Source organism: Salminus brasiliensis, chromosome 2 (assembly GCF_030463535.1).
Source record: "Salminus brasiliensis chromosome 2, fSalBra1.hap2, whole genome shotgun sequence".
Taxonomy (NCBI): Eukaryota; Metazoa; Chordata; class Actinopteri; order Characiformes; family Bryconidae; genus Salminus; species Salminus brasiliensis.
The window spans coordinates 46342724-46366401 of record NC_132879.1 but is presented as its reverse complement, the minus strand read 5'-3'; the positions used below and the strand labels follow the sequence as shown (position 1 = coordinate 46366401).

Below are 23678 nucleotides of genomic sequence, written 5' to 3'. Positions count from 1 at the left end.
CACAACCCTCACAATACCCCTGAACAGCATTAAAATCTGTGGATAGACCTTAAAATAGCAGGTCATACAGGATGGCCCAAGAATCTTTTCCCCTTCCAAGGAAGTTTGGGTGAAAAATCCAAACAAGAATTGAACTTTCTGTGTTTATAAGCTGTGATACTTACCAAAAGTGTTTGGAGGGTTGTCCTCGTCTCCAGAGTAAACTGGGCCCCTCTTGATTCTGACAGTGATATCAAGTTTATCACAGCTTTCGGGATCACATCATACTAGGGCAAAAAAAATAAGAACACTAATGACTGTCTGAATGTCAAATAATTATTGATTCTTTTACATTTATTGAACATATTCATATTTTTTTATAGCTAATACAGCTTTTCTTCAATATAGTACTTGTCAAACTGTGGCAAAACAATGCCAACCTGGTGGTGGCTTATATACATAAAGGACTGAACATATTAAAAGTACAATGTCTTCTGAACATTTATTAATAAAGACCCAAAATACAGTCTAGCCTAGTAATGGTGTAAGCTTGGCATGCATAATTAATATAACCGGTGGTCTGAATGCATAAGAGACCTGAGGAGACTCATTTTGAGTAATTATTATGACCACCTACTATCATTTAACTAAACTAAACAAAGTATCTGTGAGTGGACATGTGACGTGATGTTTAGCAGAAATGTGTATCATGAGGCTTTGATCGAAGTTGACTAGAAGTTGGTGTCCTGTTAAGATTACTCTAAGAGTTCAAGACCCCAAAGGTAACAGCAAAAGACCTACAGCAGACTCTACAAAGTGCCACTGTTCATGTGTCCAATATTTGAAAACAACAGAACAAGAATAGTCTTAATGGAAGGAGACCATGAATGAAGCTGTGGCTCTCCAAAACAAATTGCAGTTTGCCCCTGACTGCTTGAAAAAATGTTATATAGACATGTGCATATTTAACACAAATGTACAACGTAAAATAATATCTGTGAATACTGTGAAGTATGGTGGAGGGAGCATTATAGTTTGGGCCTGCTTTGCTGCCTTAGGGCCTGGACGCTTAGCAATCACTGAAGGAGTAATGAATTTAAGGGCAGCAGTGCATGACCTCAAGCTAAAGAGGCGTTGGGTAATGCAACAAGACAATGACCCAAAGCACACAAGTGAATCAAGTAAAGAATGGTTGAGAAGATTTGTGTTTTGGATTTGTGTTTTGGTCCTGACCTTAACCCTATCTTGCCGTGTCATGACCGGAAGACGGCTGTGATCCCAAGACATCCCAGAAAAATTGAGTATCCTCGGTGCTGTGCAAATCTTATTGCAGCTACTGGAAGCGTTTGGTGGAGGTGGTGCTCCTAAAGGGCGACATTTAAGGGTTGACTTTTTCTTGTCTGCACTGTGGCAATCAATAATCAATGTGCTAAATAAAAAAAAAACAATAATGTTTGTATGTTATTAGTTTAGTTAGAGTGTGTGTATCATTGTGACTTAGATTATGATAATTGTATTAGTTATTATTCCAGAAATCCAGGTTTCTTTCCTCTTTTTACATCTGTATGATATTTCTAATTAAAAATGCAGCTGTTTACTGACAATACCCACAATATGCTCAGAAAAGCCTCCAACTAGCCATAACACATTTTATCACAATAATGATCAGATATTGTAATATTGCCCACCTTTATAAGTACTATGGTGTAGCATTTCATTTTATTCTTCTTCTTCTTTCTTCTTTCTATCCCTCTTTGTCCCTGACTCTTCCCCACTGGGAGCTGCCTGGTCTTGCCTTACTAACATAATCATTTCAATATAAACTATTTAGGGCATGTTTAAATCCTCTACGTCTGATTACGGGCCTTTCTTCAGTGATGACAGACAGGAGAGCTCAGCCAACCTGCTGACAGACATTAGCTTTATCAGCGCGAGAGGGATAAAAAGAAGGTGAGAAAGAGGGTAGAGGGAAAGAAAGTGAGAGAGCGAGAAGCTGGGTAATGGAGAGAGGGTGATTTTGAGCAGACTCCAGATGTTTGATTAGAAGGCTTGTATAGGTCTGTCACTGATGGTGGATGAGTTATGTGAGAGGGTAGAGCGTGGATGTGTATATCTTTGGTCCGGCTGATGATGGGTACCTGAAACACGTTCCCACTGGCCTACATACCTGCACTTTTGAAATTAGGTGAAATGCAGAAAGCAGCGAGAGCTAATGCGCCGGAGAGCTGAGTTACATGTCATGTTCTTTTTGTAGCTGCATTACAGCTGCATTGAGTTTAACAAGACAGCGACTGAGTCAACTGAGGGAGTGCTGATCAGTGATTTGCTATATATGTCAGGTCTTTACATTTAGTGACACCTTATCAGTTAAGAGTTCCCCAGATCCCTGCTGCATCAGCAGCTTCATGATAAGATAATTTTCTTTGTGGGAAAATGCAATGCAATACTATACAATTGCAAAACGGCCAACCTTCATTCACTGGCCTCTCTCTTTATATATACAAATACACAGTTTGTTCAAATATTTGTGGACACCCCTTCTAATCAGCATTTAGCCACTTTAAATTGCACCCATTGCTGACACAGATGTGCACATGTGCAAACACACACAGCTTGTCTAGTTCCTGTAGAGATGTTTTGCTAAATTTCTGGAGCAGATAACCAAAAGTGAACCTTTCGGGCTATGTCTAATGCCAGACATGAGCTAGAGGGGCATAAAGGCCCCTAGCACTGAGCGGTGCAGTAGTGTAGCTGTGTTCTCTGGAGGTACTGGATGCTTTTTTCTTTTGCATTTGGGATTTGGGGATGAGGTTGGGTGGTGATCATCCAACATCCTGATCTTTATGTTGCTCTTCAGTTTTGTTGCTGAATGCAATCAAATCCTCACAACAATGCTCCAAAAACTAGTAGGACACCTTCCCTGGACAGTAGAGACAGTTACTCCAACAAAAGCAGGAACAACTCTTTTTAATACCCTAGATTTAGGAAGCAACAATGAATAAATGAGCAGGTGTCCCAAAAGTTTTGTCCATATAGTGTAGTTCCTTGACCAAAGTAGAAGAACTACTTTTGGTAAATTGGTAAAGAACCTTTATATCACATGAAAGGTTGCTCTCCTCTCATACATTTTACAAGCATGGTTCTTCATAAATCTGAAAGTGCTTTTTCTACGGCGTCACTCACAGACCCATCTGTAGCACCTTACTTTTTTCAAAAGTGTATACTCCCTCACCTTCAGCGTCCTCTTGTTGAGACAGGGTTCTCCAGTGCCTAGTCCTTGCTCAGGATCCCTCTGTTTGTATTAACACATGTCAAGCTCACTAATCCGCACAATAACAGCCAGCCACCATCACCTCAGATGACTCGAGCTCGGTGTACCCCTAAGCTCCGGGGGGGGGTTTTATAGTTGGGCAGCGCAACGCTGGGTTTTCTCCTGGTCCCGGACACGCAGAGCCTGTGTTATTACATGGCAAAATCCTTTTACGAAGAAAGCAAATAAAACAGGCCGTTTAAATCTCAGGAAAATACACTGGCGCGCTCGCCCCGCATTTCTTAGAGATTAGCTAGCCTGAGGTGCGTTGCTGAGAACAATCTGTGAAAATGTTCCTGTTGCTGAAAGCTGGATCCTGAAGCTCCTTCATGAGTTATTTGAAAAGGTTCGCGTTTCTACAAACGCATTACTTTTAATAGTGTTTTACTTTTTAAATATTTGCTAAACCTACACACGTACCTTGATTCCACTCGCTAGCCTCTGGGGTGAAGGAGTCTGCATTCTTCAAACCTACATGTTTGAGAAATATAGCACGAGTTACAATAAGACCTTTCTTATATCTTTCCTTTTCTCTCTTGTTAGTTTGCTTTCGTGCTTGTCGATCTGATGTGCTTTTGTGTTCACACTGTTCTTCATGCCTTCCACATTTTCTGTTCACAGTGTCTGCTAATTTTCATTCTCTCACACTCCTGTTTTTATCAGTTCAAGATGTGGAAATGTTTAATGTATTTGTTTAAGCTTAAAGCTTATTTAAGCCCATTAAAGCTCATTATGTGGAATATTATTAGCCCCCTGCTTCAGTAATCAGGCAGAGGAGCCAGTATGAGTTTGGGTCTGTACACCCAATTTAGAGCATGGTGGGGGGTGGCATAAATGGTATGATCAGCAGCAATTGCTGTTTTTTTGTGTACTGTTATGCAGAATACATCTAATTAGTATGGATTTTACATTGGAAATAATGTTGCAGCGTTAAGAATTATTAATACAAATGAGCCGTATGTGGATGTCTGAGCCATTCTAATCTCTCCCTAGAGTTGTTCATATGATAATGTACTTATTTATGCTTAAATGTGGTTGTGGGGGGATGGAAATATTCATCTAAGTATCTGTTTTGCTCACAAAAACTATGCAAACAACCAGGCACAGATAAATAACCAAACATGTGCAAGCAATCAGATTCTAGGACAGTATTTTAGCCAGTACTGGGGGCCAGTGTGTCCCCGGACCTCCCGGTCTGGCATGGCTCATGAGTATCTCATACCATGGGAAGAGCAATTTTAACAACACTATGAGGTGAGACATGTCTTCAACTTCCGATATATGCTCTACTACAGCTTGGAAACCTCATTCAGTCTGGCTCTAAGCCTGTAGTCAGAAGAATCATGAGTTGAGATGATGTTCTGCAGAGTGAGGCTCAATCTAGAGTGGGGTCAGATGTGCGTTAGGCCTATAGGTCACAGAGTGAGCACTTCAGAGCAGTGGTTTCACACCAGTTCTGATCAGTAATCTTTAAGTACCGCTAGGCCTAGACAGAGGACATCTATTGTATAGGAAAGGAATGCATGTGTCTCCATACACTCCAGCTGCTGCAGTTGTTGCTGTAAGAATTTACATCTATTGGATTTATTGCTTGTTTGGCCAGAGTAGTCAAGTCAAGTCAAGTCAAGTCAAGTCAAATTTATTCGCATAGCGTTTTTACAACTGTTGTTGTCACAAAGCAGCTTTACATAATTAGTAATTAGTAAAAGACAGAGACAAAAAAACAAAACAAAATGTAAGACATGAAGGATCAAAGTGAGCAAGCCAACGGCGACAGTGGCAAGGAAAAACTCCCTCAGAGCTGGAGGAAGAAACCTTGGGAGGAAGCAAGACTCACAAGGGGGACCCATCCTCCTCTGGTCAGAGCTATTTAAACATTATTGATAAAAATGAATGAACCTCTGAATTTATCCTGTGAGGTGTGTGTATATTCGCTGATCAGCCATAACATTAGCATGGTGACAGGTGACGTGAAAAACATTAATATCTTCATCTATAGTGGGATCTGCCAAAATGAAATGAGGCAACAGTCAGTTCCTGAGAGTAATGTCTTAAAAGCAGAACAAATTGGACAAGCATAAGAATTTGAGCCACTTTGTGATGGCTAGATCTCCCAAAGGGCATGCAGGTCTTGTTGGTTGTTCTTGGTATGCAGTAGTCAGTACCGTACAAAAGTGGTCCAAGAAAGGACCGCAGGTGAACTGGTGACCGGGGAATGGGCGTCAAAGGTTATTTAATTCTTGGAGGCCCTAGAGAAGAGAATCTGCAGTTAACATCTTGGTGCCAGATATCACAAGACCACAAGAGCTGTTGTGGTGGCACAAAGGAGACCTACTCAATATTAGGCAGCTGGTAATTATGTTATGGCTGATCTGTGTGTATGTTCATCTTTTCTTAGTAATGAAGATTAAAAACATTATCTCAAACCTGACTTTTCACACCTTCCACTTTTCCAGTGTTTAAGCTCCCAGTTCCCTCTGATCTGAGAACTGCCTTTACAAACCTTTGTCCTATCCTGACCTATGGTCTGCCCTCTGTGCTAGGCTCTACTGTACAGTCTCTGGCTAGCAGTCTGCTTCTGGCTCCACTTCTTCCAGAGCTCCTGGCCTTTCGGCTTAAATCTCCAGCAGTTTGGATCGCTTATCTCCCCAATAAAAAGAGGCTTAGTGTCTTTAAACTGCCAGTAATGATTCTCCTAGCTTTTCCTCTCTTTCGTCTCCGGCCTCCTCTCCTCCATTCACCTCTACTCTTTTATTTACTCTTCCATCTTGCCCTTCTTTCACTTCTCTGCAAAAGTGAGCAGAGAATGACGAGAGCACGGGCAAAGAATGGATAGAGGATAAGCGACAGCTAGTGGTATAGAAAGGGAGAGAGGGCCATGAAAGAAGAATAGAAGTGGACGTACAGAAATGTAAAGAAGATATTGTGTCAGACAAAAGGAGATGCTGATGCTCGGGGGGTGGGGGGGCTGAGAATGGAGAAAGTGAAAGAGAGGAGATATGCTGACTAAGCGAGCAGGCCGAAGGGAGGGAGAGGGGGATAAGAATAGAGGGATTTAGAGGAGATGTTTGAAAATCAGAAGAGCCAGTAGGCTATTGGCCTGACAGCCTTACAGCCACTGGCCATCTACAGCTCTGGATCAGTCCACATTTCCATTAGTCACTGTGCCAAATCCAGAGCTGATGTGTGTGTGTGTGTGTGCAACAGGCTTGAGGTCATTTGCAATAGCTCTGAAGGCCGTTCATGAGTTATTAATACTTGCAGCTCCCGGACATGCCTAATAATTATTTGCCTGGTTTTACTGATTTTATTGGCCCTTGAAAGGAATTGGGGTCATGCAGGCTTCATTGGGCTGTGTATTGGCAAGAACCTGGTCGTATATGATACATGACATGATACAGGGGTTATGATTCAATCTGTTGCGATATATTGCGATACTGTAAACAAGACAATATAATGAGTAAAAAAAAGACTTTTCATCCAATCAGAAGAGTGAGATCTGAAGACAGAGTATAACACTGCTATCCAGTGGGCAGGTTTACACCCCTAACCATGTGTTCACACTAGCAGGCGACAAGTTGTATATACATATGAATCGATATTGTTTTCAAAAAATGATTATTAAATATGTGCATTTTGTCCTGTATATGTGCACAGATGCATCAGTGGTTATGAGCCTCTCTTCCAAACACCACTCTGTTAGGAATAGGAACAGTATGCCAATAGGACCAAAACGTTTTTGCAGCCCCTGCCCTGCCCTACGATTGGTCGGAAAATTTATTTGGAGCCAATTATATAGAATCAAGCGTAGGGACCCAGAGTGGCTCAGCGGTCTAAAGCGCTACCATTATGGCCCGGGGCTCGCAAGTTCGAATCCTGTGCCATGCTGCTTATCCATCAGCAGCCACAAGACAACACAATTGGCTGTGCTCTCTCCAGGTGGGTAGATAATGCTCTCTCCCCATTCACTTTCAAGCCATGTTGGCCTGCACAGGTGCGGTGGAGCTGGGAACTTGGCACCTTCCTCCAAACGTGTGGGCTGCCTAGCAATGCTGCATTGGCAGCAGTTTAAAAAAAATAGGGCCAGTGGCTGGCTTTGCATGTATTAGAAAAGACATGTGTTAAGTCCTTACCCTCCAAGCTTTGCTAGGAACGGGTGGGTTGGTAGCAAATTTGTGAGGAAATTTGAAAATTCAAGAAAACATAAAAAGTTGACAAAATCTCAACTTGATTTATTACTTGTCGTTGTATCGCCGCATTGCTTGACACTTTTTGCAGTAGTAGGTAGCTTTTCTCCTGAGTTAAGAGTTGTTAAAGGTATTAAACTCTTAGTTTAGGAACATGTGATCAAATCGTCCCCTCCATAAGCATATCTATGGAGGATTGAGGTGTAATGGGAAATGGAACCTGAATGCTGTATTTGTTTCTCAATGCAGCTGAGTAGAGCTTGTTACACGGTTATCGTGTCCCATTAGTTCCAGGTAAAAGGCGTATCATACAATCAGACAGCTCTGAAAAGTCCACAGCCAGGCCACTGGGCTTCACACACACATACACACACACACACACACACACACACATACATATATACAAACTAACACACTTGCCACTGTTTTAGGAGTGCCCATTGTATCTGGCTCAAAAGAGAGGAAGTCAGGGAATGAATGAACAGCATAAAAAGGGAAACTCGTGAAGGAAAGAGAAAGAGAAAAGGATTACCTGAATCAAAAAAGAATGACTGGTGAAATGAATGGATTCATGTGTTCTGGCATATTGACAGAAAGTCTGACTTCATGCGTGTATGTATGTGGTGTGTGCAAGTGTGCATGCGTGTGTGCGTGACCAACAGTGACGTACCATACACTGCTGGCATGCGCATCTGCGGTCGGAGCTCCTTGGAAACTTTCTTTACTACCTCAGTTCAGTTAATATTAGTGCACATCTGAGCCAGCCTGCGTTTGCTTCATCTATTTAAGGAACTGCAGAGGAAACCGCAAACTCTCTGTCCCTCTTACACTCTCTCTCACACACACACACACAAACTTAAACATGCACATAAAGTCAGGCACTCTAAAACTTTAGTAAATGTCCTACCATTCGAATGAATTCCCTTTTATTGGGATTGTGGATGGTTTTCCAGCGCTGGCTGAGACTCTGTGCCTCTCTATGTTTTTGAGCCTGTGTGTGTGTGTGTGATTGTGTGTGTGTGTACGTGCATGCATGTAAGTGAATATTTGTGTGATTTCCAACTACTGTGTTTCTCTGCTTGTGCCAGCGCTAAGCACCGCTGTGTCATTTTGTTGATTTTCATAGACATTGACGAGTGTCTGGAGAACAACGGAGGCTGTGACCACTTATGTAGGAACACCGTGGGCAGCTTCGAGTGCAGCTGTCAGAAAGGCTACAAGCTCCTGACCAATGAACGCACCTGTCAAGGTAAAGTAATACGCACCTGCCAAGACAGCTGTACACCATGGCTTCTGTTTCTGTGCGGCAACTGTATATCAGTGTGTTCTGCTCTTGTGAAATACATTCCTGAAATGGAAAGCTTAAAGAAACCCCCAATTTCACGTAATTTTTAATATGCGTTTATGTGCAGTTATATGCATCACTACTGCAAAGCTGCGATTTCCTTCACAATCAGAGAAATACTTCTATTCTAAATTGAAGTAAAAAAGTTTTTTTTTTGTTCCTGTAAAGTTTACATTTTGGAGATACAGGGTTTTTGTTCCACCTTTAGTAAAACATAACTTATATAAATAAAACGGGTCTATAGGGTACAAGTGTGGAGTATGTTGCTCTCTCTTCCCATCTCTCTCTCTCTCTCTCTCTCTCCTTCTCTCACTCTCTCACTCTCTCCCTCTCTCTTAATCCTATCAGTAGAACCTGCTTCATTCCATGATGCTTTAAAACCTGGCTTGACTGAGTTGTCTGCTGGCAAGCAGTAATTATATGCTTATGATTTTATTTGTGAATTATTTATTTATTGTTTTTACTCCTTCCATGCCAGTTAACCCAGGGAAAATAGTTGTGGTTGAGGTGATTTTGTGTTTGTGTGTGTGTGTGTGTGTGTGTGTCTGTGTGTGTATGTGTGACTGTGCCAGAGTAGGCGTAAGGGGAGGGTTAATTGCTCTGGCTCTGTGCCTGTTGGCAGTGTGTTTGAACAGAGAGAAAGAGAGAGAGCGGAGAGATCTCTCCTCTTCATAGCTAACATTATTTTCTGATTTTTGTTTTCACATTACTGTTTGGGATAATGGAAGCCAGAGGCAGAGGGAACGATTTTGCCTTTTTTGGTCTGTCTGTTTAAAACTCAAACTATAACTATAATTATCTGTATCTGTATTCAATTTTAAACCAGAAGTGGCTGTGGTCTTTACCTGGGCCTGGGCGTGGTCTACACCCCTTTAACCTATAACCTTTCAATATTTATGTATTATTTAGGAACAGTAAAAAACAACAGGAAAATGCCCAGTAACCTACAAACAGCAGCTTCAGAATAGTTGAAAAAATCTAAATCGCTCTGTGCTCGGCTTATATGTAAAATCCTGTAATATTGCTCTACCTTGTCATTCCATGTACTTCTTTCACTTTCAACAAATACACACCATGAGTGTGTGCTCAAAATGTGATTTGTATTTACTGCGGTGGAGTAAAAGTGAATTACACTCTCCACCTGAAGGGGGAGCCCAGGAGCAAATAATACAAATTCTTGCATAATGCTTAATTTAAGGTTAATATATGACTTTCTTATTTTATTGTTTTTTGTGACTTTTATTTTAATCACCCCCCAGCAGAGATCCATCGCCTTATGTTAAACATGTGAATAAAATGCCTGCAAATTCTTGCCTGTATCTAGGCCAGTTTGCATAGCAATATGGTTTTATTTTGGAGCTTCATAAGGCAGTGTTTACTTCAGGCTACTGGAGCAAATTACTGGCGGCCAGCTGTGTCCTTTACCAGAGTTTACTGGAACGTCCTTCCCCAGCCTTTGCCTGCTCTCATAGCCATGTGGATATTGATGAGCTTGTCAGCTTTGCCACTACTTTTGCTGAAGTCTGATGGGAGTGGGTTTAAAACACTGCATTGAAACACATGTTGAAAGTGCTGCTACCTACACAGTAAAAAAGCATAGAGCTCCTCCTTTGTGTGAGCGTAAAGCATATTATCTGTTTACATTCAGGCTGTGCATTCATGTTCAGTTACATTGCTAATGCATAAGGATTTTGTAAAGATGTCTATTCTAATACTGGGTTGTGTGTCTTTCCCTGCAGATATTGACGAGTGCTCTTTTGAGAGGACTTGCGATCACACCTGCATCAACTACCCAGGAAGCTTTGAGTGTGTGTGTCACAGAGGCTACACTCTCTATGGCCTCACACACTGTGGAGGTGTGTCCACACATTAACAAACATACACATATACACCATATTTACACACACACACACACACACATACATATAGACTGTGTTGTCTTGTTATTGAGGTTAACTGAGCATGTGCAGATGGCCACTGATGACAGCTCCTCACCCTCCAGTGCTCCTGAATAGGCTAACGTTATTATGTTCATTTTCCTAGATGCATATGTCTGAATGTGTGTGTATGCATGTGTGTGCTGTAGCAGATCATGATATACCCCCTAAGATATCACAAAATGATGACAAAATTTATGTCCAAATATTTGTGGACACCCCTTCTAGTGAATGCATCCAGCTTCTTTAACTTGCACTCGTTACGGCAACAGATGTGCAAATGCACAAAACACACTCACACACACAGCTTGTCTAGTCCCTGTAGAGAAGTATTACCAATAGAATAAGACTTTCTAGAGCAGATTAATATGAATCTAGTGGCACCATGTCTAATGCCAGGCGTGGTCTAGAGGGGTTTAAGCATTTAGATGTGGAACTGTGTTTTCTGGAATGATGGTGCTCCATCAATGAGGCGTGGTCCAAGTGGTGAGCAACCAATATCCTGACCTCGCTAAAGCTCTTGTCGCTGAATGCAATCAAATCCTCACAGCAATGCTCCAAAGGCTAGTATAAAGCCTTCCCTGGACAGTGGACTTACTCCAACAAAAGCAGGTGTCCCGATACTTTTGTCCATATAGCGTATGCTACTAAATATGCTGTTTTGCCTCCAATTTTAACATAAAGTCCATTTCTGTTCTCAGACATCGACGAGTGCAGCATCAATAACGGGAGCTGTGAGCATGGCTGTGTGAACACACAGGGTAGCTATGAGTGTGTGTGTCCTCCTGGGCAGAAGCTACACTGGAACAAGAAAGACTGTGTTGGTAAGCTCTCACTCTTATCCCTCTCAATACCCATTATGTTCCTGATCTTGTTTGTTTATGCATATGTGTGTGTGTGTATGGTGTTGCTATGGTTATGTGACCCTGTGTGACCCTCAGAGGCGGTGAATTGCCTGCCTAATGGGAAGCCAGCTCCTCGTGCTCTGCTCATCTGCACCAAGACAGGTGGCGTGGAGGTGTGCTCACTGTCCTGTCCGTCAAACGCCCTCTTTCTGGCAGGTCAGTGCTTCTCTGCAGCTCTTCTCAGTTCACATCACTTCAGTTCTAATTGATTCGGTCCAGTTCACTTCAGGGCATTTGAAAAAAGTCGCTACAGTTTTCCAATCCACTGAGTGGTCTTACTGATTCCAGTCTGTCACCTGTTCAGATGAAATGTATTGAACTGTGCACTGCTGGAAAGGTGTATTGGTATCATGGTGCAATGATGCCATGGCAAACACTCTCCACTCTCTGCTGGCATCTAGTGGCCTTTGCTGCTCATCACACTTTTAGAAGCATGATTGCAGTCCTATGCCCTGTGACTTACTGACATGTGCTGGTATACCAGTCATTCATTCCCACAAAGAATCTGAAGATTCTTGATGCAGGGCATCAATCTAGCTGTAGATGTTAAACGATTAAGCCCCAAATTATGCCCCTAGCTCTGGCATAAAGTGCTAGAATTGATAAGATTTTCGACACTCAGTGAGCATTTTTACTTTCTAGACTTTCTGGAATTTGCCATCGTCGCTCATAACTACAGTAGAGCAGGATTTATAATGCATTTTCCTACTTTACTGTGATGTGCACTTAATGGACAAAAGTATTGGGACACCTACTTCTTCTGAAATCAAGGTTGTTAAAAAAAAAGAAGAGTTTATCCTACATTTGTTGGAGCAACTGCCTATACTGTCCAGGGAAGGCTTTCCACTAAATGTTGGAGCACTGCTATGAGAATGTTTAGTTGCATTCAACAACAAGGTCATTAGTGAGTTCAGGAAGTTGGATGATCACCACCCCACTTCATTCCCATTCCCAACTCACCAACTTATCTTAGATGTATTAGATGGAGCACTCTACAACTCGATGCTGACGGGCTTCATACCCCTCTCCGGCATTAGCTGTGTGTGTGCATATTTGCGCAGTGGTTTCAGCAATGGGTGCAACTTAAAGCATCTGAATGCATTCAGGGTGTCCACAAATATCTGTACATGTTGTACAGTCAGTATGTGTATTTCAGTGTGAAACACAGAATCAGAATGTAGAATGGCCCTCCATCTTCCCCCCAGTAGCCAGTGCATTAGCTGAAGTTCTGAAGAACAGTGTTCTCCTCCAAGCAAAGGTCTGCTGTTGCGTTAACGGCAGTTGGCTGGCTGTAGGTAACTGTGCGTTTTGTGATACGGGGAGTAGTGTAGTGGGTGGAAATTGGAAAATTGGGAACGTTATAGTAGTCTTTATGGTTTACTTTTCACATACATGCGCAGATTTGTGTCGGACGCTTGTCAGCTTTCTACACGATATTGCATCGGAATGCATACCAGAATCGTCCAGGAGCCCATTTTGTACTGATCAGGAAAGACAGCATAGTGTAAGATTGTCTCATTTTCACAATGCTCAAATGGCTTGAGAGCAATTACATTCCGTAACGCAGGGCTGTTTCCGTCTGCGAATCCACTGTGTTTTAAATAAACACGTGCTGCGTTTGGGTTGGCTGAGGTGTGTGTGAGGCTGATGGATTGCTCTTGAAGTGAATTATTTGCTTTTATATACAGTATCTTTCTGGAGAAAAGGAGGGTGAGAACAGAGTGTGGCTTCCAAAAGCCCAGCTACTCAATCATCTTCCCTTTATGTTCTCGGTGAAACTCATTTTCATTCCCCTCATCGCACATAGGCATATGCGTGTGTGTGTGTGTGTGTGAAGTACTTTGATAATAGGTAATAAAAAGCCATAAAAATCCTCTTCTAATCCCACATGTCCCTTAGGAAGCATATGTACAATATATAAAATGGTTAAACATACCCCTGCACGTGTGTGTGTGTGTGTGTGTTAATAGTCTCTTCATACAAGGAGTGCTCAAGCTGTATAAAACCTCTTTTAATCCTGTACACCCCTGGGTGTGTGGTGGTAGGCCAACAGAAATACTCAGCCTGCCATTGCACGATTTGTAGCCAGGCTAAAGTCAGGCCAATGGCTCTCTAGACAACCTCACTGTGCTCTGTCATTCTGACAGCCAAACTATGCCTTTCACACACACACATACACACATTACCATTCACATGCAAGCATACACACATAGACACAAAACTTTATGTATATCAAAAGTACACACAACACATACGCCAATACACACACAGCAGCCTATGTACAGTGTCTGCTAATTTTCAATACATTTGTGTGTGTGTGTGTAGACTCTGAAAACAGTTACACTCTGAGCTGTGGAGTACCAGTACAACCAGGCAAAGTGGCACCAAAGAGGAACACCACCGCCAGCTCCAGCACCTCGACTTTACAGAGCTGTACAGGTAACCTCCCCTCCATTCTCTCTCTCCTTTTAAGCTCTAAACCCAAGACACTCTTGGTGTACGTATACAGGTAAAGTTCAGGCCTTGTGTGATTCTGAGCATGAGACAAAAATCAAACATGGAAACCACGGCATGGAAAAACACAGGTCAGTAGACAAAAGGACAGATGCAGATGTAGACGCAAGACCAGACAAAGGAACACTAAAACAAAAGGACTGTCTGCACACAGGACTAGACTAGAAACACATAGGACAGACGACACAGGGCTACAGATTCCACACAGGTCAAAACACTAGTAACGAGGCATGGCTTAGGGTAGAAAGAGAGACCACAACACATAAACACATAAAACTCACAATTGTAAACAAAGAAGAATGGACAGGCATAGACAGAGGTAACTACAGAGACTGGGACAGAAACAAGGACTGGACAACATGAGAGCTGGAACAGGGAAAGAGGACTTGAGAGCTGGCACAGGGTCGGGCAACAAGAGCCGGCACAGGGTCGAGTGACCCGAGCGCTGGCACTGGGATGGACGACTTGAGAGCCTGCACAAGGACGGGCGACCTGAGTGCCGACACAGGGATGTGAGACCCGAGAGCCAACACTGGGAAGGGGCGACTTGAGAGCTGCTGGAACAAGGAAAGGCGACTTGAGAGTCGGCACAAGGACAGGCAACTTCAGAGCTGGCACATGGACGGGCAACTTGGGAGCCAGCGAAGCAGCAAATCTAAAGATACCTGATGTATTCTGGAAACAAGTCCTTTGCCCTGGTGAAGTTATAAAATAACATGAGGTATGTTTGGATAAAAATGGTGCAGACTTTTATGTAAAGAACACCTCTCCAAGTGTTAAGCATGAGAGCTTGTGTTGCAGCCAGTGGCCACGTTTCACGGGAATCGATAAGAATTGCCAAAAAATAAACAATTTCAAAACCCACAATGGACTACCTCAAGAGGTGCAAGCTGAAGGTTTTGCCATGTCCCGCACACTTCCAACCAAGAGCTGAGAGACTCAGTGAGAGACAAAGCAAACATTCACAAGCTGTTATGCTTGGCATGCAAACATGCTGACCATGCAAAAATCTTTAAATCTATGCTTCGAACCCTTTTACTTTTTGTAAAAAACTGTAAAATAAAATAAATAATAGGAATTATTAAAGAAATCCATCATCTTAAACTTTATGCCTGTTGGAAATCATGTCGTCTTTTACTTGCTTAGCTATCCACCTTAAGATATTTTAAACAGGGTTGCCCAAAAATTGGCATGCCAGCATGGTTCCCTTCTCGCTGAGCATTTTTACATCCCGCTCTCTCTATACAGTATTTATGTATCTGTCTGTAGATGTGTGTGTGAAGGTTTGTCTTAGCATTGGTGAATGTTCCTTCTCAAGACCTGATTTTAAAGTCTGTCAGCTTTTGTCTAAAAAAAGTGTTCCCCTTGCTTCTTCTACTCAGAAAGAACTGCCATGAATGTGCACTTTTCTTTTTCCCCTGTTTTTTTGCATATTGGAGATGAAAGTTAGAAAAAATGTAAGTCATAGCAGCTGTAAAGAGAATAACTGCAAAACTATTAACCACTGAAAAATGTACACACACACACACACATCTATGTCGATTAGTAAATGTACGGTTATGAGAGCCATATCCCTCCCTTTCTCCACAGTTGCTGAATTCTAGATTTCCCAGTGTGTTGTGTTCTGTAGATTTTGGACACTAACTCAGTGCTCAGACTGACACACAGCTCCCGGTGTTGGACAGAGCACAGAGGAATGCTCTGAACCTGACTAAATGACACTGTTCTGGCCGATCGTCTGTCTGCTGACAGATATGAAATATACAGACTGCGCTCGACCACAGCCGCTCCAGAAAGCCCTGCATGGGCCCAAGGGGAGCACGCTACACACCCGGTTCACGCATAGTTCGTGTTACGCTGTTTGTAAGTGTGCAAGTGTCTCTGTGTGTGTGTGTGTGTGTGTGTGTGTGTGTGTGTATGAGAGCATTCATAATGCCAAATGCGCCCTTATTGCCCTAACTGCCCTGTCCCAAAGAGCATTCTCAACACACATCGAGACTGTTCTAGAATGACCGCAGACGACCACAACCACAGCTTGTCCTCAGTTCGCCTCCCTGGTTCTCGCATTTGGAATTCCTTGGAAGTATCTACTTAGCTTGCAGGACAGACAGCATTTTTGACCTTGAGACTGATTAATTTGCTGTTTTAGTGAGGTTTATTCGACACATTGAAATATGAGTGAACATGCAAGCGCCTCTCATCTTCTGTCTGTCAGAGACCCTGGCCCAGCCCGTTAAGCAGAAGGCACGGTTTAAGATCAAGGACGCCAAGTGCCACCTGAGACCCCGCAGTAAAGAGAAGCATCGAGATGTGGCGAAACAGAGCCTGCAAGGTGAGCCATCCAGAGGCTGTATCAACCTTTTAACAGGTCACACTAACAAATATGTGCAAAAATATTTATTGATACAATTGTGTTCTGGGATCCTTATTTAGCCACTTTCTTAGTTTTTGTTAACTTGCCAGTTAAAGTAATTCTAGACATGAGCTAGGCACTGTAATACAATAGGACTATATTTTAATCAAGTTGACCTTGCTAAATAAATCATGGACAACTATGTCCATCACATCAGCTACAGCCTCTGCTACAAGTTATAGTCTATAGCTACCTTCCTATCAGATACCTAGATAGCTGTAGCTACAGCTATTTAATAGTGTTTTCAATGAGGCTCAGCTAGTTTATATGTTATTGTGTAGAGTGTAAATGGCTTTGAAGATATGCAAATCTGAAGGAATGCCAGTGCTATAACACATACAATTCAGTCTAGCCAATAAATTGTTAATAAGATCATGTGCAGTGTTTGTGCTAAGCTAACATTTAGCTTACATCCAATTTGGTGTACCCTAACTGGGCAGCTCAACCGAGCAGTAACACAAGTTAACACAACATACATTTCATTGTGACGTTTCTTCCATTCAAAAAATATTTTTAGGCTGTGTAGAACGTCCTTTAACATTAATTTTCAGTGTAGACGTAAATGTCTAAAGAGCCACATCACAATAATACACTTCTGTTCATTTTTTTCCTTATCTTCCAAAAAATATATATCTTTTATTACATTGCCACTTAGTGGATAAAATGGGCATTGAGGGGAATAGAGTTAAACATCTAAAGATGGAGTTTTGGAAATTTGCAAACTGCTGTAATTGCTGTATTGCTGTAATTGCTGTAATTGTATTAACAAAAGCACTTAGTTGTTTTTTATGAAGCATAGCTTACCAACTGCATTATCATTCTTACTGCCCTCCCTCTACCCTCCTTTGACTCTCATTTCCCCTCCACCTGAAAAGTGCTGCATAAATAAACCTTGTCTTCCCTTACCTTGCCTCAGGAGGTCAATTCCCCTGCACAGAGGACTGCCAGGTGACATTTGTGAATCTGAAGTGTGAGTCTTCTAAAAAGCGCCGGCGTGGGCGGAAGTCTCCCTCTAAAGAGGTCTCGCATATTACTGCCGAGTTTGAGATGGAGATGAAGGAGGAAGAGGCTTCAGGTGTGTGTGTGTGTGTGTGTGTGTGTGTGTGTGTGTGTCCTTCCATCTTGACTGAAGTAAGTAAGTAAATAAATAAATAAATACATGAATAAAGGGACCAAAAGGAATTCTTTACACAATGCCATACATGGTTTGGTTCCACACAGAAACTCAATAGAGGGTTCTTAGTGGAGCATTTGTGTAAATAAGATGTGGAATGAGTGTGAAGAGCCTTTTAAACTGTATAAACATCCATGTTATTCCATGGTTCCTTTCAAGGTTCTCCACATTCACAAGTCGTTTTCCAAGAAGGATTGTTTAGAGGTCCTAAATGGTATCGCTTAAAGAACCCTTTGTCTTGGACCTTTTGTTTTTTAACAAAACCTTTGCACATGTACACATCAGAATCATGTAATGTGGACTGCGTGCGGGAGAAGACAAAGCAAAGGCTGCAGAACACACTACGAACCCTGAGGAAGTCCATCAATAAGCAGCAGTTCTACATTCAGTTCTCGGGGACGGCATACGAGGTGGCCCAGCGAGCTGTCCGGCAGTCTGAGGGAGCTGAGACGTGTAGCACGGGTCAGGTCCTCACTGACGGCAAGTGTGGTAGGTGTTCTGCGAAGTGAGTGATTAATGTACAAGTAGTTCACACACACACACACACACACACATCTAGTTTATGTAACTTTGTTGTGTGTATGTGTGTGTGTGTGTCTGTCTCCCAGTCAGCTGTGGTGTCGGGACGTTCTACAGTGGTGAGCAGGATCAGTGTGTGCAGTGTCCTCCAGGAACCTATCAGGATATGGATGGCCAGCTGTCCTGCGAACCCTGCCCAAGCACTGAGTCGCAGGGCATCGCGGGGGCCAAAAACGTCTCTGAGTGTGGAGGTGCGTGTCTGTGTGTGCATGTGGAGACACATTTGACTGAGTCAAATCAATGAATGGCTTTGTAATGGTAATACCAAACATTGATTATAGGGACTCATTAATGCAGCACCATCCTGACCCCCAGCAGGTCCCCAAACGTAATCAATAACATTGAAATGCAGGATCAATGAAGAAGACCTGGTTTCATGTTGTTATTTAAATGTGGAGGAAGGTTACTGTGGTAATCTCATGGGAGTACAAGAGGGAGAAAAAAAGACAGATATGACCTGGGAGCACTTGGCAACATTGAATTTGTCCCAATTTGACTACTTTGGTGCCCCCTTGTGGAGTGTAGAAAAGATTTACCGGAATCCCAAAAATGAACCTCGTAACCCTTTAAGGCTGCACAAAAAAAGTGTCTATTTCAGACATTTATTATGCCCTCTCCTTTAAGAACAGATTCCTAATGCCGTTTCTTTGACAAGTGAAGAACATGATCTAACAAAGCCCACCAATTGTAGATTTTTAATTGGTTTGTTTTCTTTAATTGGTTTAATTGATTGGTTCTTTTAACAACCAACACAACAATAGGAAGGTATGCCAAATGACAACAATAATAAACACTATTACCATCTTCATAGGCAAGCCCAGGATTCCCACATCTTCTGGAAAACCTGGAAATGTATAGACTAGTTGAAATATGTAAATAATGTCTACTGACGGCTACTAAGATATTTATTGAAGTTTGTCATGTGCTTAGGTACACCATCATCATGTCTTGCTGGGCTTAATGTTATAAATGGATATGTAAGTCACTACTCTTTAGGGGTGGAAATCTCTAAGCACCTCACAATTCGATTGGTTTGAGATTCTGAGAGATAGGATTTGATTATAAAACTATTATGAATTAATCTATATGCATCTTTTTTTATTATAGACATTTCTTTTTTCTTACCTTACTTGGACTTCATGTGATACTTTTAAAGTACATTACTTGTAATGATCCATAATGAATTTACTTCCAGGATCTTTTATTGATAAAACAAATCAGGAAGTGATGTGGCAAGTCAGCTGTAAGGTTTTGCAGTGAGGCTCAGAGGACAAACTTAATACGTAATACGTCTTACCCCCGAGCAGCCTCGACACAGTAGACAAATTTAACACTCACTGAGAGGCCAGGTTTGGTGTGTGGGCTTAGCGTTTCAAGAGTTTGTGATTTGTGCTTTGCCCTTTCTAGGTTTGGTGGAAGCTTTGAGCAATTAAAAACAGCTGGTTGTAGGTCCTACCATCCAGAACCAGTGCGCTTCCATATGCTTGCTTTTAATGCAGCTTTCTGTCACTCATCCACAAGTTTTGCTTTTACCCCTGTTGACATTATCTTTTACCATTTATAGAATCGATTTTTGAAATTCGTAAATTGATTTAGAACAGCCCATGTCCACATCGAGATTCATCTTTTCCTCATCCCTAGTACTCCTTATATAAAGTTCATCATCATTGATGAACTGGACACTACTTAACACACATGCCTCACACATATTGTAATGCGCCCATCCAGCAGGGCATTTGAAGAACTGTTATATCTCAGAGCAGGTTAAAACTGCAAAAGGAAATAAATACAAAGGTGAGATTTGCACCGAGTTTGCTGAAATGCAAGGCGAACGTGCTGCGGCTTAACCACTGCGACAGCTGTGAAAGCAGCTTGCTGAAAGAACTAAAGAGAGCCCGAGTGAGAAAACCAGAGGAATCCAACCTCGGAAAGATACAGCACTGAGTCCAGTACAGGTGCTGGGCGTTGGGCTTGATTAACGTCTTGAGGCCACCCTCTGGTGGCAGGAGGTAGCCGCGAAAGATTTGCATGTAGTATGAGGTGTTGAATAGTACATGCACGAACCATGTGTGTAAAACCAATCTATACCTAGAGGCCTGTTATATTCATTAAATACATATTGTCATAAATTGCAGTCATGTAAAATGTCCTGGTAAATATTTTCGAATCAAAACCGGTAACCCTGTAAGCCTTTTTTATACAATGAACACAGTAGTACACAAATTTTACATGCTGATTTACTGTACACAATGTATCATTTATTGAGTAGTTTAATTGTGTTAAGCAAATGCAAAAGCAAAGCTTATGTCACTTTTTTTGCTGCAGGTCAGTGCCCTGCTGGACATTTCTCTGCTGATGGCTTCCGGCCTTGTCAGCAATGCCCACTGGGCACCTTTCAGCCAGAGCCAGGACGTGTACTCTGCTTCCCCTGTGGTGGAGGACTTATGACCAAGCATACGGGAAGCACCTCTTTTAGAGACTGTGAAGCCAAAGGTAAAACTGCATTTGTCTGAACCACATATCATCACGAAAGTTAAAACGTTGCATTTTTCTAATATTTCCCCGGTCTCTACCTCTATCTTCTGTGCAGTGCACTGTGCCTCAGGACACTACTACAACTCCAGCACTCACCGTTGCATCCGCTGTCCTGCTGGCACCTACCAATCTGAGTTTGGTCAGAACTACTGCATCACTTGTCCTGGAAACACCACCACTGACTTCGATGGAGCCACAAACGTGTCCCACTGCAAGAGTAAGACCATGTCCTGTATCATTGAAAAAGATTAAGGTAGGACATAGAAGTGTGCACACGCGGAAGTGTCACAAAACCCAAATGGGATAGAGAGACTAGGTGTTTTTCACTTATACACACCTCCTGAGGGGAGTGACAATTAACCGGTTGCCACCTACCACCCCTGCTCTAACACTGCAAGGTGATATATAAAAAGTTTTTATTGTCCTAAAAGCATAGTCTTTTTCTTTTTTTTTTTTTCTTTTTTTTTTTACATTTTTACATATGCTATTTTTACTGTGACCAGGACAATAGGAAAGTGTTAGTTTGGAATAAGAATAAGAAGAACAGTTACCTGTTTTTATCTCAGTATCAGTGCAGATTTAATTTTAAACATGCAGATACCGAATTTGTTGAATAATAACAAAAGTACAAAAAAATAAAACATAGAGAAAGGACTATTGAATTTGTTGAATATTTAGTTAAAGTATAAAAAAAGCTGAATTTGTGGAATATTCAATAAAAATAAATAAAAAAAACAATCAAACATGTAGAGAAAGAACTACTGAATTTTTTGAATATTTGTAATAATATTTTAAGTACAAAGAGATAAAACATTTAGAGAATGGACTACGGATGTTGTTGAAAATTCAATAAAAGTTGAGAAAGATAAAACAGAGAAAGGACTACTGAATTTGTTGAATACTCAATAAAAATAAAACAACAAAATAATTAAAACATGTATAGAAAGGACTACTGAATTAGTTGTATATATTTAATAAACGTACAAAAAAGATAAATCATGTGGAGAAATGACTATTGAATTTGTTGAATATTCAGTGGAATATTGAAGAAAAGTAGGGTAAAAGTTACTAGTCAATACAGACCAGAAAGACAAACAAGTCCTCTTTGCCCAGAATCAAGACAAAACGGGTAAAAAAAAATGTTGCGATTGAGTCCAAGATCATTAATTTGTGGCCATGAGACCAAGACCAGCGCAAATGTGCTCGTATATGCTGTGTTTGACTAGGTGTATGTTTGCCTAACATCCTACAATGTACTTATCTTGATTAATCACTCTTTAGACCAAATGTGTGGTGGAGAGCTGGGAGATTTCATGGGGTATATTGAGTCCCCCAACTATCCTGGAGACTACCCATCTAATGTGGACTGTGTCTGGACCATCAACCCTCCCAATAAGAGGCGCATCCTCATCGTGGTGCCTGAGATCTTCCTGCCCATTGAGGATGAGTGTGGAGATGTGCTTGTCATGAGGAAGAGTTGTAGGTTTAACACACAGCTTGTCTATTAAAATTGATATTCAGTCATTTTTGTAGTTCACTAGCTAGTCGCAGTCAGTTTGCCAGTGTCACTCACTTGCCTCATCCTTTTTCAGCCCAGCCCACATCAATAACGACCTATGAGACGTGTCAGACATACGAGAGACCAATCGCTTTTACCTCCCGCTCCCGTAAGCTATGGATCCAGTTTAAATCCAATGAGGGCAACAGTGGGAAGGGCTTCCAAGTGCCCTACGTCACCTACGACGGTCAGGCTTCTCCTCATTCTCTACATAATTTAATCAGTGTTCTGTTGTTGCCTTTTTAATGAGGATGAAAAGCATATTGCATAAGCATATGCATATTTTTGTGTTACAGAGGATTACCAGCAGCTCATAGAGGATATCGTTCGAGATGGAAGACTCTACGCATCAGAGAATCACCAGGAGATCTTAAAAGTGAGCTGTAATTTAATCTTTAGACATCAGTGCAGCTGTTCTTAAGTTTAAAGCTCCTGGGAACCTACTTATGAACATCTTCCCAAAGTCTGATAAGTGTCTGCTGTATTTCACCAGTATTGCTCTCCACTCCATGTGGAATGGGCGGTTCTAAAAGTGGGTTTACATCAGTGTATCCTGACCAATCACAAGGCTAACATGGCTCCGCCCTCTCTTTGAGTCTAAGCAAACTGGGGAGCTAAAGCTAAACCTGGAGAGAAGATACCAGGTTTAGAAGTTATGTTCCGACGTTATGTTCCGACAGCCATCTTCTCTCCACTTCACCACAGAATTGAGCGGCTGGGTGTGGGGACAGATTAGAGGTCCCAAAGCAACACCATAAGAGAAGCGGAGAGGTGATAGGCATTGGATGGGATGGGACGGGGCTCAAGCTTGTATCTACACATGGGCTGGTACCTCAGTTACAGATATCAAAACCTCAGTAAACCTGAAAGATCTGGGAAATCACAAACCGCAATTCAAAGTAAAAAGCTAAGAAACGCTACTCCAATGTCTCAGGCATGTGTGTGTTACCATGGTAACCTAAACAAATTTGGTTTGCCAAATAGTGATAGAGGGCTGTCAGTCATTTTTATTAGAATATTAAGGCCATGCCCAGAACGTTCCTGGAGAGGTCTGATGAGTGCATATTGATGATTTTTTAAGGAGGGATGTATTATATTTCTGCCCTGTGCTTTCTACTAAAACTATTGCAAAAAACAACATCAACAACATGTCAAAATGTGATCCCACAGGCTTTAATCTCAGTGCAGGACAGTGGATTATTAGTGTTATTTCTAATGACAATTCACAAGGCAAGTTTGTAA

General features: G+C 41.8%; 1 protein-coding gene across 1 annotated transcript in view; it reads left to right on the top strand.

Annotated features, from left to right (window-relative positions):
- The window catches only part of scube1 (signal peptide, CUB domain, EGF-like 1), a 98388-nt gene that overhangs the window by 71722 nt on the left and 2988 nt on the right, over positions 1–23678 (top strand). Inside the window, exons 9-22 of the mRNA XM_072672944.1 lie at positions 8603–8725; positions 10561–10677; positions 11460–11582; positions 11700–11819; positions 13989–14102; positions 16393–16509; positions 17507–17665; positions 18050–18253; positions 18373–18534; positions 20669–20836; positions 20934–21095; positions 22160–22357; positions 22471–22623; positions 22733–22812. Of these exons, the coding sequence (XP_072529045.1) occupies positions 8603–8725; positions 10561–10677; positions 11460–11582; positions 11700–11819; positions 13989–14102; positions 16393–16509; positions 17507–17665; positions 18050–18253; positions 18373–18534; positions 20669–20836; positions 20934–21095; positions 22160–22357; positions 22471–22623; positions 22733–22812 (2000 nt within the window). The remainder of the gene's footprint in view (positions 1–8602; positions 8726–10560; positions 10678–11459; positions 11583–11699; positions 11820–13988; positions 14103–16392; positions 16510–17506; positions 17666–18049; positions 18254–18372; positions 18535–20668; positions 20837–20933; positions 21096–22159; positions 22358–22470; positions 22624–22732; positions 22813–23678) is intronic.